The following is a 15,072-nucleotide window of genomic DNA, read 5'->3' as shown; positions in this document are numbered from 1 at the left end:
GACGCTCGGACAATAGAAGCCAAAAAAAAAAAACAGCTGATAATCAAAATTCATTCACTATCACCACCATTAAGACCTCAATATTTACTTCTAACTAAGCGATACATCCTTCACCTTCCGTTAAAGGCACTAGCGTCCGTACATGACGAAGAGACATAATTTATCTTGGGCTTATCATAATAAAAAGTATCCCGTTTAAGTCGGACACAAATATTATATTAAGACACCACCTTTTTTTTTTTTCTTTTTTTTTTTTTCCAGAGACTTGGGGTTTGGGGGGTGGGGGGATAAGACACTCGCTCCATCAGCTACTCAGACGGTCGTCATCAGTTTCAAGGAGCCAGACCGGAAGCGGAGGATCTTCTTCTTGAGGTTATGCGAGGCCTTGATCTTGACAAAGGTTTTCCTGGGGCAGGTGTGCAGGTCTGGGGCCGGGACCGTTTGCAGGGGGAGGGTCTGGACGAACTGCGACCAGATCAAACCCCCGCTCTCCTCGGAGTCGCTGGTGGTGGTGCTCTCGCCCACGAACTCGCCCTCGCTCACGCTCGACTCGCTGTCGCCGAAGCAGTTGGTGGTGTAGTTGCTCTGCTCGTCCTCGCTCGTGTCCACCACCGTGGAGTGGAAGAGCGACTCGCACTCGGCCGAGTACTCGGAGTCGCTGGCCACGTAGGCGTAGGGGCTGGCGTAGGGCAGCGCCACGGCCACCGGGTAGGCGCCCGCGTGCTCCCGCCGGGCCCGCCGCGCCCGCCGCAGGGCCTCCTCGTAGGAGACCTCGGCCGACGACTTCCACCGCCGGTAGTCGGTTCGCTTGTGCTTCGGCTTGGCCACCACCGGCTCCCGTCCGTGCGCGTGCGCGTGCGCGTGCGCGTGCGCCCGGCCGCCCGCCCGAGGCCCGCCCGCACCGCCGCCGCCGCCGCCGCCGAGGGGCCTGCCGGGAAGGCCGGCGGCGTCGGGCGTCCCGCCGCCGCGCCTGGCCTTGGAGGAGGCCTTCCTGAGTCTCCGGTTTGTATCCGAGTCGTCGGGGAAGCGGCACTTCCTGCCCGCCGCCCGCGTCTTCTCCCGCACGGTGTGCAGGCCGTGCTCCGGGGCGGCGGCGGGGCCGCGGGCCTTCAGGGTGGCGCTCCTTGCGACGGCCGGGTTCCGGTGTGCGCGGTGCGGCCTGGCGCCCGCCTGCTGCTGCTGCAGTTGCTGCTGCAGCTGCTGCTGCTGCTGCTGCGGCTGCTGCCCCGGGATGAAGTGAGCTTTCACCAGAGGCCCGTCTTCGAGGCTCTGAGACGAGCCCTCGCTTTTGAAGTCCAGGGCCGGCCTGTCCGCCGCGGGCAAGGCCTGCAGGCCGCTCTTGGGCGGCATCTTTTTCTGGGGCTGCGGCGGGGCTTTGCTCTCCACCGGGGCGGCGGGGCCCCTGGCGGGACTTGTTTTCGGAGAAACCGCCGAGACCTGGTTGCTTTCCTTCAGGGATTCCCCCAGCCCCGCCGCCGCCGCCGCCGCCGCCGCCGCCGCCGCCGGACACCTTGCGAGCTCTTGAGGGGCTGCCTTGGCGGGTTTGGGCAGATGCTTGCTTTGGGGTTCCACGGCAGCGCCTGCCGAGGAGCAGCCCTCCGGCAGAGCCAACAACCTCTTGCTTTCCAACTGCTCCGTCTTGGAGTCTTTGGACCTCTGCTTCGGTGGGGAGAATGGCCCGTTTTCCAAAGAGGACATTCCCCCAGAGGGCAAACACATCTGTTTGGTATTCTTCAGGTTCACACCACTGCCCTGTGGGACACCGCCGGGGGCCCTGACACACACACTGGCATTCCTCAAAAGCCCCTTGGAAGGATCGGCGTTCACACTGGTTCTGGGTTTATTGGTCCGTACGGGGTGTGTCTTTTTCTGGACCAGGCTCAGAATGTAGCCGTCCATTTTCTTACTGGATGAAGGATGGGAAGTCGGCCACAAACTGCTTGGAGATGGCAAGGAATTGTCTGTTTTGATGGCATTCAGTTCAGATCCGACGCAAATGTCACTGGCATGGTTCCCAAGCCCCTCCTCTTCCCTCAGAGGGTTGCCCGTCAGACAAAGGAGAAACATTGGACTCTGCACAGCCACAGCATGAAGTGGACTGGGATATCGATACACATCATTGCCGTTTTTAGACACAAGATCACACTGGTATTTAGGATTCACATCTGCAATGACATCAAGGGAATTAAATTGTGGTGTGGAGGGGGAACTGCAAACTCCCCCTAAGGCCTGGTCTTCACAGTGGCCGCCTTTACATTCCAACCATCCTATGAGATCTGAAAAACATGTAAAGGGACACTGAAGAAATGAATTGGTAGAGCCAACTTGACTGGCCAAATTTTACTAAGAGAAACTTACAGGTAGAGGACGAATACCAAAGGACTGAGAAATACTCCACACTAGCTCTCCTACAAGTTTACATGAAGTTCATGGCTTACTGAATGAAGGCAAAAAATACTCAACAATTTTGACAAACTATCACATCTTTAAGAGAAAAATATTTAGCCATGTATAATGCTTTGAAACTACTGAATAATGTAAGGAAACACTTCGTGAACCTTAGCAAAAGTCATGGTGTAAGTCAGTATAATTTTCAAGATACCTATATAAAGAAACTCTGAAGTAAAGCACACCAAAATCCTAACAGCCTTTCAGTGTGATGAGGGGAAAGCAATGTTTACTTCCTTCTCTGTCTCCAATAACTATAGAATATGTATATATGTGTGTGTGTGTATACATATATGTACATATATATTCCTTTTTCTGGTCTACTCCCCTTTCTCTCGTTTCTCCTTAAAATACTTAAGATGAACTATATTTGCTGTGAACTTTCTCCTCATTTTGTATTTTCTTAAAACTTGATTCCTAGTGGCATCTATTTAAACATAACTGTCCTTTGAAAAAATCAATAAAAAAGATCAAATCTTTTTAAAAGATTTATTCATTTATTTGTTATTTAATGTGCACTGGTGTTTTGACTGTATATACTCTGTGTGAGGGTGTTGGATCCCCTGGAACTGGAGTTAGACAGCTGTGAGCTGCCATGTGGGTCTGGGAATTGAACCTGGGTCCTCTGGAAGAACAGCCAGTGCTCTTAACTGCTGAGCCATCTCTCCAGCCCCCTCAAATCTTTTTTTAAAGGAATTTTTTTATTTTTAAGTGTGTGTGTGTGTGTGCGCACACGTTAGCACACATGAGCACAGGAGCCCACAGAAATGAGAGGACATCAGACCCTCTGAAGCTGGAGTTAGAGGCAGCTGCAAGCCACCTGAGGTGGGTGCTCTGCAAGAACACTCTGAACCATCACGCCTTCTCTCCAGTCCCCCGATCACATTACACTAACAGCTAGTAAAGTTTAACATTCGCCGTGTCTTCAGTAGTGACACTACAAACAATATTTTTAATAGGATAAGGAATTTGGGGTAAGATTTTTAAAGACTGAGCAGTTTTAAAGTATACATTCCTTGGGCTGCAGACAAGGTTCGGCAGTTAAGAGCATTTGCTGCTCTCTCAGAGGACCTGGATTCAGTTCTCAGCACCGACATGGCTACTAGCCACCCTCCAACAGCTCTAGAGGATCTGATGCCCTCTTCTGACCTCTGTGGACACTATACATGTGGTACACATAAATATATGCAAGCCCATTTATATACATAAAATTATTTTTTTAAGGAGAAATTTCTTTCATCTCAAAAATGTACATGTCAAATTACAATGAAACAAAGCCCTTAGTTAAATGTTGGTTTCTAACTTGGAATACATAACAAATTCTTTTTGTGACCTTCAGTTAGGGAAATTAGATTTCCTCTGTTGTATCTATAAATTTAAACAGTGAGAACCTACTATGTATCAAATTCTGTGTTCATTGTTTAAGGGAAAGCTTTATGACCTTCAATAATTAGCAGTCTTGGAAGGAAAAAGCAAAAAAAAAAAAAAAAATCCAGACTCAAGGATGATAAAATGTGTAAAGAGTACTTTTTGTTGTTGTTTAATGAAAATGCCATGTCTGTCCTACTGGACCTCTAATAAAGAGCCTGTTAACAGGAGGAAAGCCCAGAGTGGTTCTGAGCACCTATAATCCCAGCAGGAAGAGGGACTGGTGCAGGGACACCTGGAGTTGCAGAAAGAAAGAAGGACAAAGACCTCTGAAGAAAACAAAGGACAGGAAAAAAAAGAAAAAAAAAAGGAGACCTCTCTAGCTGACATTGTTTCCCATCATCCCTCCCCTGGTATCTTAAACCTGCTTTTTTGCCTTAAAGTCACATCTGCCTAGGAGTCTCCATTTATCTTCCTCTAGACTTAGAGTAGAACCAAACGGCCCCAAGGCTCGGCCCAACTGTCTCAATTATGTAATGATGTGGTGTTTGGAAGAGCTAGGGGTCTGTCTGCAAGGAAAACCTGCCCGAAGTGCCTTTTAATGGGGTTATAAAGTTTCCCTCTGAAACTAGATCTACAGAGTGATGGGGAGCAATTAGCAATGAACTTGAGGCCCAGATACCAGTTCTGTACTCATCCCAAATGGTTGATTGCTGCTGATAACACACTGTACACATGCAAGGGCTTCACCAATTAGCAGCTTCAGCTGTTCAGTGCGACGTTTGCTTTGCTTGGACTCAAAATGTCAGCCTTGTACTCAGATGAGAAACAGAGAGCACAGTGGCACATTCCTGCTGCTCCCGCGGCTCTAATCCTCATATTTCCTCTGCTGTTCTAAGTTACCAAAATATAACAGGAATAAGGGGGAGTTCCGACTTTCAGGGACAACTCTAATTCAGCAGGTGCGAGCTTCTGGCAATAGCTGGCTGGTAGGCCACAATTTTTTTTTTTTTAAATCAGATGAGATGGTTGAATTTAACCATTTCTGAATTCCCTTGAAATTATTAGACCCAAAGGAATTATTCCCTTGGAATAAATTAGACCTGAGTTTGTATCCTGCTGTGCCCACCTATATATAAATAACCTTACTTGGCCTCATTTTCTTCTTTTTCTAACATTTAGTTTTATGTGTATGTGCCTGAGTGTGTGTATATGTACCATGTGTGCAGGAGCCTGCAAAGGTCAGAAGAGCGGTCAGATCCCTTGGAACAAATGTTACAGATGGTTGTGCTGGGACCCGAACCCAGGTCCTCTGCAAGAGCAGTAATCGCTCTGAAATGCTGAGCCATCTCTCCAGCCTCTTATTTTCTTAATACATAACTGCACCCCAAAGGTTAACAACTGCACCCTGAAAAATGTTGGGAGGACTCAAAGAAGACAAAGTCATGATGATCTCTGAAGCCTGGGGTGGAGAATTATAACATACAGATTATGGGGAATTTCACTATGTGGGGTGTTCTGAGAAACAGGGCAGGGCCACTGCTCCCTGGAGTGTCAACAGCCCTTGGCTCGACGGATGGATGCATGTAACTTAATGTGTACTTTAAAGAAGAAAAGAGTTCCAGGATAGTTCTCAAAAGAAAATAAAGGGCCAGAGATGATGCTTGGGTAGCATGCCAAGGGGTACCCCAGAAACACAAAAAGGAATGTAAAAATGGGGCTGCAGATTGTATAGTATGTGTTTAGTATGTGCGAGAACCTGGATTCAATCACCAGCATCAGAAGGAATGAGAGAGGGAGGGAGGGATTAAACAGCAAAGAAACAGAGCCCAGTGTCTCTAATATGGGGACAATTCCTCTAAAGGCAAAGTGTCTTTCTAATTCCATAATATAAAGCCAAATGGCACCCCAAGTTGATTAAGATCAACGTGTAGGCTCTACGTGTAACTGGCACACTAACCAAACCGTTTTCCTATCAAGAAAGCAGCTGAAGCTACATAACTTTAAAGACCCCTGACCTCTCCCAGTTAAAATCTCTGTCAGTGCTAAACATCCTTACCTGCAGATTTGGGGCAGCCGTCTGAGATCGTCAAAGCTGCCTCCAAGGGGTTGCAAAAGCAGGTGCTGGAATGGCAGCTGGACAAACATTCGCTGAACACGGAGTTAGAGGAATTAGAAAGGGATCCTGAAGCCCCATCACTCAGCTCATAAAACCCTACGAGTAAAAAGACGGTTGAAATTAAGATCATATACACATTTCCATCTAAAAAGACAAAAGGGTAAGGCATCCAAGAAAAGAAAAGCTGGTTTTTGTTTTAGATTGTTGGGGGCGTTTCATACACATTGTGGATTTTAGGGTCCTGGTTATATGGTTTTATTTCAAATATTCCTTAGAAAAGGCGAAAACCATGTAATTCTGGGTATGGTTCAAAGTTACTTCATCCTCCTCTTTGTTCCTCTTTTAAAGGTGTGTAAACCTGAAGAACCTCAACTTCATCGTGTTTCAGAAAGAGTAACTGAGGTCTCTGGATTTGGTGACCCGTGCCTATAATCCCAGCCCTCAGAAGGCTGAAGCAGGAGGACAAGAGTGGATTCAAGGTCAGTCCGGGCTACCAAAAACAAACAAACAAACCTGAAGGAAATAGATAAGTAACTCTAAGAGAAAAAGAAACTCAAGGAGCCGAATGGCTCAAAAGAAGAAGAAACTGCAGGGACCTCAGGAAGCTGAAGTGACCATTTTCTAGCCCAGAGCTGACTTTCTCGGGTTCCAAAGAAGGTCTGTTTGCTCTTCCAGAAACCTGAATAGATCTTTGTATTTTCTGGACTCAGGGGACATTGGGCAGCTCCACCTCATTATTGAAGATTTTGTAGACTGAATTTGTTTCCCTCTCCAGCAGCTGGATGCCAGGCTGCTCTTCCACTGTGTTCACCTTGGAGACAAACTCCACAGCCCTCTGCAGGTGTGTTTCCTTGAGGTGCTGGCTCACCTGAGCTAGGCCGGCTGTCTGTCTCCAGCGGCTCTTCAGACGTCTTTTCAACATCGAGTCTCAGGTCACTTATCTGCTTGTCAAGTTCTTGCAACTGATTCAACAAACCGGCATCTCTTCTCCTCAAGCAGTTCTGATTAGGAAGAAGCAGAGAAAGGAAAATGGGCACACTGGATGTCAAAGGCAGACGTCTACTCAAGCCACCCATCTAAACAGTCACCGAGCCTTTAGATCAAAAGCTGCTGGGTAATCTGAAATCAACACTTTGAGAACGCAAGGCAGGCCCTGTCTTTAAAGTTTAAACCCTCTCATAGTTTTTGGTAATACAAAGTTTGTCCATTAAAAATAATGATCATAGGACCCGCAGCACATGACTCAGTGGTAAAAAGGCTTGCTGCTCAAGCCTGGGGATCTGCATTCAGTCCCCTGAACCCACACTGGAAGGAGAGAACCAACTCCTAAAAGTTGTCCTTTGACCTCCACGGGAATGAGGGAGCACACAGCTGCACTCATTTGCACCCACCAAACGCACAATAATAATAATAATAATAATAATAATAATAATAATAAACTACATACAACTGAGTTGTAGCTCAGTGCTAGAGAGCTTGACTAGTGTGCACTGGCCCCTGTGTTCAATGCCCAGTACTGTAGGAAAGGACAAAACTCGCTCTTAGCTTTTACTACTCTATACAAACTGGGGCTTTTTATAGGAAAGGGCAAGGAATTTGCACAGACTTTGAATCATCTGGTGTACAGCCAGTTTAAAGAAAATCCTTCACAGCAGGCTCTTGAAGTCACAGAGTAACAGATTTCCTACAATGCACTATAATCTTTCTTAGGTGAGGTTTTCTGGCCAAATGTCATGGCCTACAGAATTTTGTTTTCTATTAGTTGCTTAGTGGGGCTTAATCAGTCTTAGGGCCTTTGAAAGCGAGAAATTAATACTAACAGCCAGTGCCAAGTATAATGCGAGCTGGCAGAATCCAAAACCCTCGAGGGAAAGCCCATCAAGATTTGAACTCAGCTTGGGTTTCCAAAGGTGACAGATTGGTTGTGCTAACTCACACCGCCACCTAGTGCTTCCTATTGCTAGGAAAAGCAGAAGAACGCCAAAGGCATCTGGTTCAAATCAAGAATGCCAAGTCTACAAATGAAAACAGCACCATAAACACTGACTGCAGTGGAATTCTTCTCACACACGGCCTTGCTCCCCTGAAGTGGACAATAGGAATGTGCCACTCACAATCTGGAGATTCACGGCGACAAAAAGGTGCTATTGTACAAGACAATGCTGAAATAAATGTGAACGACCAGTCACAACCAGAAAGAACTGGCTCAAATTCATGTACATACTATTCTGTTCTATCACCAAAGAAACAGTAAAAATGCCAAAACAGCCATTGCACAAACCACAGCAGCACACATCCTTGCAAAATAGATACACGGACATATCCAGTCCTTGCTCATGTTCTATGACTTTAAAAGCTGGGAGACATAAGCCATATGCTTGTGTGCTAACATTTGAATTTCATCAGGAAAACAATGAATTAAGTAAAAGCACTTTGATGCTCAATAAATACACAAATAATCTAGAAAACGGCAAGACAAGAAAGCACGTGACAGCCCACAGCATCACTTTCAGAGGACCATTATCTAGCATAAGTAATCTAAGATAACAGGGTGGGATAAGAATCTTTTGGCTGTTTCCAAAACTACATTTTGAGGTCACTGAAACAAAGCTGCCGCCATTATTTTGAGGCGGCGTCAAAAGCTGTTCTCAACCCATGAAGGTCCAAAGTTCTTTTTCTCCCTTGTTAATGAAGACTGCACAGAATGACCGAGACAGTGACAGAAATCCAATAAGATAAATGCTCCCAGCGAGCAGGTTCGCTCTTCTCCCACCTCCACCACCAAGCACAGCTGGCGGACCGAGAGGAGGGGGCAAGCTCTCCGGCCAAATTGCCAGTATTTGCATCTAGTTTTAGCTGCCTTATACAAAGGACTTCTATTTGAAACTAAGCACCATCCCAGGCGAAGGAGACTTGCAGGGGGGAGAACACCGGGAGGGGCAAGGCTCCCAGCAGGAGCTTCGCTGGAACCGTAAAACTCAACGTTGGACAGTTAGCCAAGCCACAAACCCCCTTCTCGCTTTTGTCCACCCCCCAGAGGAGGGGGAGTAACTAGAGAGACCACGAGGTGAAATGGCAGTTTAAGTGGGGGTTGCAAACCTCTGGGGACCGGGGCACGTAGTAGCCTAACTTTCAGGCTGGAACCCAGGGACTCCAAGAATTCCAAACGCAGGAGGGAAGGAAGAGCCGCCACCCCCCTCCCCGCAATCCGCGCGAGGTCCTCAGCTCCTCAGGTGACACAAAGCAGGCATCCGCCAGCAACGCGTGGAAGTCACGCGCGCCCCGGGCATCCGCGGCACCAGGGGTCAGGGGGAATCGAGGCGGGGGTCGCGTCACGGCCAGGGATCCCGCGGCCAGAGGCTCCCAGCCCACCCTCCCGCCCGGCCACCGGCCACCACCTTACCAACTGCCTCCGCAGCAGCAAGATGTTCTCCTCTAGGAACTTCTCCTCCAGACGGCTGCGCTGCGCCGCGTCCCCCCGCAGCTCCCCGGCGCGCGGCGCCACGGTCCCCGCGGCCCCGGAGCAGCGCAGCGCGCCGCGCACCAGCAGCTCCTGGCGTTGCCGCAGGTAGCCCAGCTCCGCCAGCCCCGCCAGCGTGGCCTCCTGGCGCTCGCGGGTGCGCTGTCGCTCCGTGTCCGCCTCGCCCCTCTCCCGCCAGCGCCCCTCGGGCTCGGCGCCGCGGCCGGGGGTCAGCGGCTCGGGCTCGCGCGCTGCGTCGGGCTTCATGACCTCCCCGAAGCCCGGCCAGCCCGGGGCGCAGCAGCTCGCGCTAGGACCGCAGTCGAGCGCTCATGCCGCTCGCACTCGCGTCCCGCGCCGCTCCAGACTGCGGCCCCGCAGCTGATAACGCCCCGGCCACGCTACGTCACGCCCGGCCCCCGCCACCCAGCCACCCAGCCATCCGCCACCCCGCCCGCCGCGGGCTTGCGGGCGCTCAGCTCCTGTCAGGCGCCGCGGCCGCCTGCGCCCCGCCCCGGCCCCGCCCCGGCTCCGCGCCCCCTTTTCGGTCCGACGGCACCGCGGTCCTCTCCGGCGCCGATTGGCTCGGCTCCATCTCCGGAGACCGTGGCGGGCGGGGGCCGGGCATCTTGTTACAGGCAGCCTCGCGGGCCGGTCCGCGGGCGCCGTGGCTTCGGGCTCCCCGGGACCAACTTTCTGCAACTTAACCCCTTCCTCGCGAGTCCACCCTCCGAGTCCGTTCCCTCGGATTTGGGATTCGCCATCCCCAACTGATGTCGGCTGGGTACTCGAACACTATTTCTGTGGATGTGGGTTTGGAGATTGTCTTTGTTTTAAACTCTGTTTTGTAATTGAAAAAAATACAAGGCAAGGACATTGTTCTTAAACGCTCCTTTGGTTTGCTTTAGCTTTTCAGCGGAAGCTTTTGCTGGAGAAGGCATTTAAAATCAGGCAGAAGGATGCCGCTGTAAAGGCAGCAATCACATCAGTTCTTAGAAAAGCCTGGACTTTATGAGGGGTGACGTGTGAGCGCTTAGGGTTTGGGATTTTATTGTTCCTTAGCCTCTGTTTACTAGAGCGCTGGCTCGGAAATCAGACTGTCTGTATCTAGTTCCTGTTTCATCCACCGATAGGATAAAAGTGGCCTCTCTTTGTGCCTCCATTTACCCAATAGTAAAATGGAGCTAACATACTAGCCTGTTCTAAGAATCATAGTGACAACAGCTTGTAATACATATGTGGTGTGCTGGCACGTAAATCTTAAGAGTTGTTGCCCTCAGCTGGCCGGTAGTGGCGCATGCCTTTAAATCCCAGCACTTGGGAGGCAGAGGCAGGCAGATCTACAGGTTCGAGGACAGCCTCCTCTACATAGTGAATTACAGGACAGGTGGTGCTACTCAGGGATAACCCTCTCTCGAAAAACCAAATAAGAAAAAAAGAATAAAATAAATAAATAGGAGAGAGAGATAGCTTTATATAGCTCTCATATTTTTTCTCCAGGGGAACTTACAATTTTTTTTCCCTGAAGTACGATTGGGATTTGACCTGTATCCTTGGGACACCACTCACTAGTATTTCAATGGTCTAATGGTCTAGGGATCTTTATGGAAATGCCACTAGTTGGTTTATGGGGCTCCATCACATGTCTCTTAAAAAGCAGTGCATCCAAGCACCTCCGAAATTGAATTTAGCAAGTCACAATTTGATGAAGTTAAGACACAGTGTCATATGAAGGAACACATTTCAGATCATGACTTCAGAATTTAACACCTTTGTCCAGCTGCTTATTCCAGCAAAAGTTCTCTCTCTCTCTCTCTCTCTCTCTCTCTCTCTCTCTCTCTCTCTCCCTTCCTTCCACTCTTTCCCCTCCCTCCCTCCCTCTCTTTTTTTTAACCCTCTATGTGGACTAATCTTCCAAGATCAGCTCATCTATTTCCCTGCTCTGAACTGGTTAACTGCATGAATTTCTGGTCCTTCTCACAAGCTCTTATCTGGTTCTGGTTCTGAGCACACACAATCTGTGTACTTAGGTGTGCATCGTGTGTCTTCTCTCCAGCTACATCATAAAAGCTCCCCGAAGGCAGGGACTGTCTTAATACGCTCATAGCATCAGTGTTCTCACTCAGTACAAGGCCTAGAAGTAGGCAACCGATAATCGCTAAAGAAGAGACTCCAGAGGATGCCAGTTAGTTGCTAATTGTTTTCCTATTAGCATACTTTTTAACTTAATAGTACTCACTTAATCTCTCCAACAAATAGAATTAAGTTGACTTTTACCAAAAAGACACAAAGGAAAGCAAGAGCTCCCTTGCCACCCACTCACACTCCTTATCCTCCACCCCACCCCCACCCCCTACCTCCCACAGACATGAAAGGGACCACAGCCTTGGTTCATAATTAGCATGATATAAAAATGGGAGCGTATTCAGGTGTTCCCCCCCACACAAAGTCTACAGGCCACACATTCTTTGTGCCTACTGTGTGCCAAACACAATGTGGTAACAGAAGAACTAGTTTTGCTCCTTAGTTTCAGGAAGACACTTCAAGAATAGTGTCTTGTTTTACATGCCAAAGGCCACTCACACGTCCTCTGCCATTGTTTCATTCTATCCATTTCTAAGCAGACCTCTTGCTTTCTAGTTCTGAATTGGGTTCCTTCTGGCTGGGTGGACCCTATTATTGGGGCCTGTGTTATGTCACGCATTGACAACTATATTTATATAGTTCAAGGGGGGAAAAGCTGAAACGTGTTTTTACACACTGCTAATAAATCTTGTTACAGCTGACAGACAAGCCGCCCTGTCTCCAAACTTCTCCACCTTCCTGCCTCCCCCCAGCACACACACACACACACACACACACACACACACACACACACACACACACCCTGCTCCCCACCAAATGCCTCTTTAGCCTGGCTCGTTAGTCCAGAGCAAACCATTTGTCAGGGCAGCTTGTTCATCTCCGTGCAAAAGTGTTCCCAATGAGTTTAAATATTAAAACTAATGTGCGCCGAGGATTCCGCCAATAAAAATGGTCACAAATAGGAAAAAGGGGGTTATGCTCTCCAAAGTATCCATTACACATTAATAAATAATGCTGCTCATTCAGCTGCCAATTAAAACAAACTCAGGCTGTCAAACGAAGTTCGAAGTAAGTCGCTCAGTGCGGTAATTGTTTTTCCAGGAAAATTCCCAAAGTCATCGGATTAAGTGTGACTGGCCTGGTTGCCCCTCTTCTCTTCTGAACATAACAACCAAATATTCTCCTCTCTAGTTTAGTTTGCTGGATTTTCTTTATTCCTGGATTCTATGTTTTGTTTATAGGCCAAAAAAAAAAAAAAAAAAAAGAAGAAGAGGCAGTAATCACTCACAGTCCCCTTCCATGGAGAACAAGGTCTCCCTTTCCCCTATGGTTTTGATTTTTTTTTCCCTCTCTTTTAAGCAGTCACTGGCACTTCTTCCTCTAATAGCGCTACTTATTTATCTCCTTTCAAATGGTGTTCAGCTCTAGTTCGACCTTTTCCTCTCCCTGAGGCTTATTCTTTTCAGAAACACTGCTCTAGACCCCCAGGGAATGTGACATTAAAGACAGAATGAACTTCAGCCTTAAGGATCTGGAGAGTGAGCTAAAGGTACCAGCAAGAACACAAGAAAGCCTGTTCTTCGGACACACTGCAACTGTGTAGCTTACTTAAAGATATTTTCTGTGCAAGTGCTGGAAAGGGTCCTGACATCATAATCTGAAGCTGGACCCTTGGACAGAACAATCCCTGAGAGCACCCTCATCAAAGTCTGAGCATCATTCTGCAAATTCCTTATCCTGCAGCGAGTGTTCTATTGCCGAGTAAGGAGCATCAGTCCCACGATTTGCTATAGGGAAAAGCAACAAATGATGCCTTGCAGCTTTTATGGCCAAACGGAGACAAATGATGTCATTGAGGAAAGCTGTCTCCAGATGGGAGGGGGGAAAGTAAAGTGCAATCCTTTGAGATTGGGTGATGACCACCATTTGAGGGTCTGGGATCAAAGCTCCATCCAGACATCAAAGCCCATTTGAGTCTAGTGCCAAAAGAGCCACAGTGAATTAAACTTCATATCCAGACTAATTAGAGCTGGACCCCACAATCAGACGTCAGTGAGCACACAGGGGGAAAGAAAGCCGACATTGAAATAAAAGATCGTCAAGAAGGAAAGTTGGTAGCAAAACTGGGCAACATCATGGCCCTGAACACATTAAAAAAATCTTTTGAGGGCAAAGAGGAGTAGGGAAGGATGGGGCCGACAGCAGTCTCCTCCTCACAATGCTTGTGTTGTTTGAAAGACTGTGAGACAGCCAGCCTCTTCCATCCTCTGGACTACAGGACCAAAGACGGCTCATCCCTGGAAGAAAAGGTTATCTTTTAGCTGTGCGTTAGTGTTAAAGAGTGAATGATCATACTGCCAGGCTTCTGTTAAAGAGGCTCAAGGTGACTCTTCAGGAAGCTCAGGCTTCCTTGTACCAGAGCACTGTGACCTCTGAAGATACTAGTATGTCCAAGACTCACATGCCCCACGGTGCTAATCACGGATGTGCCGTCAAGCCTGGATTTCAGGACACTAATTAGCATTTCTACCAGTCACACTTACAGTCAGCAGATGCAGGGTGCAGAGCATACAAATACTCTAGAGCAACACACCTTACACACCTTGGCACTACCACCGGGAAGCAAGGAAGAGTCCCTCATGCTCAGGCGAATTCGGGTAGCTTCCTTCAATGGTTGTATTTGTTTGGTTTCGTCCTCTCTTGGTTCTGTCGAAAATGTTCTCCAATTATTTACAAGTTTCAGACTCACAAACTGTAAGATTTTGTGTGCCTGATTTTAAGCTCCACAGACTGTTTCTTTGTAAGTAGCCACAAGTGGTTTTTATCCTAACGTGGCAGACTCTAATGTATAAGATGAGTCCTTTCATAAAAGCTTCATCTAGGAGAAAAGCAAATGTGGGTCATCGCCATTAGATGATACCTCTTTGGTTTGTGTGCGGCTTTTTTAAAGATTTATTTGTTTCTATTTTTTGTGTGTGCTTTGCCTGCATGAATGTCTATGCACCATATGCATGCAGGGTCTGCAGAGACCAAAAGAGGGCATTTGATCTCCCGGGACTGGAGTTAAAACTGGTTGTGAGCCGCCATGTGGGTGCTGGGGCTTGAACCTGGGTCCACTGGAAGAGCAACTGTGTTCTTCACGGTTGAGCCCTCTCTCCAGCCCTAGATGACACCTCTTTAAATAATTATTAGTTTATCCAATGGATATTTATGGACTCCATAGTATACCTCAAACATCAAGGATACAATGCTAAGCAAGCAAGACACAGTCTCTAGCTTCATGAGCTTGGAGGCTGAAAGTGAAGCGGACTTGATTAAATGCAAATCATTATGCAATTAATATTTAAAGAGGAAACCTGAAATATTGTTGATGAGAATATTAAATTAGTGGAGCTACTGCATGGAAATCTCTTTTAAAAACAAAACTATAAATAGAAGCCATCCCACTCCTGAATGTAAACCCCAAGGGAAAAGAATAAAGGTTTCATGTCAAGGAGATATTTGCGGTCTCATGTTTACTGCAGAACTATGGACAAAAGCTAAGATATAGGGTCAACCTAGGCTTTGAACAGATGAATGGGTAGAGAAAGTA

At 47.8% G+C, this 15,072-nt stretch overlaps 1 protein-coding gene across 2 annotated transcripts; it reads right to left on the bottom strand.

The window, feature by feature from the left end:
• Positions 1–264: 264 nt before the first annotated feature.
• Positions 265–9,662, bottom strand: Dact1 (dishevelled binding antagonist of beta catenin 1). 2 transcript variants are annotated; one of them, XM_059279719.1, is made up of 4 exons: positions 9,339–9,662; positions 6,804–6,936; positions 5,876–6,031; positions 265–2,276 (listed from the first exon to the last, which is right to left on the bottom strand). In XM_059279719.1, exons 1-4 carry the CDS (start codon positions 9,660–9,662, stop codon positions 313–315), a joined length of 2,577 nt encoding a protein of 858 aa, XP_059135702.1. In that variant the 3' UTR covers positions 265–312. The 2 variants fall into 2 exon arrangements, with proteins under 2 accessions (XP_059135702.1, XP_059135701.1); XM_059279718.1 differs by having other exon boundaries at positions 265–2,165.
• Between the last annotated feature and the right edge of the window lie 5,410 nt (positions 9,663–15,072).

Source organism: Peromyscus eremicus, chromosome 14 (genome assembly GCF_949786415.1).
Source record: "Peromyscus eremicus chromosome 14, PerEre_H2_v1, whole genome shotgun sequence".
In the NCBI taxonomy this organism is placed as follows: domain Eukaryota; kingdom Metazoa; phylum Chordata; class Mammalia; order Rodentia; family Cricetidae; genus Peromyscus; species Peromyscus eremicus.
Note: the sequence above shows the minus strand (reverse complement) of the source record. Positions and strands in the feature narration are given on the sequence as shown.

What these genes read in the sequence shown, in the direction of transcription:
- Dact1 (XM_059279719.1), bottom strand. Translation starts at nt 9,662, where the DNA reads ATGAAGCCCGACGCAGCGCGCGAGCCCGAGCCGCTGACCCCCGGCCGC. An exon ending in AGACAGCCGGCCTAGCTCAG is followed by an intron (nt 6,032 to 6,803) that starts GTGAGCCAGCAC and finishes TTTTACTCGTAG; the next exon opens with GGTTTTATGAGCTGAGTGAT. An exon ending in CGGCTGCCCCAAATCTGCAG is followed by an intron (nt 2,277 to 5,875) that starts GTAAGGATGTTT and finishes CATGTTTTTCAG; the next exon opens with ATCTCATAGGATGGTTGGAA.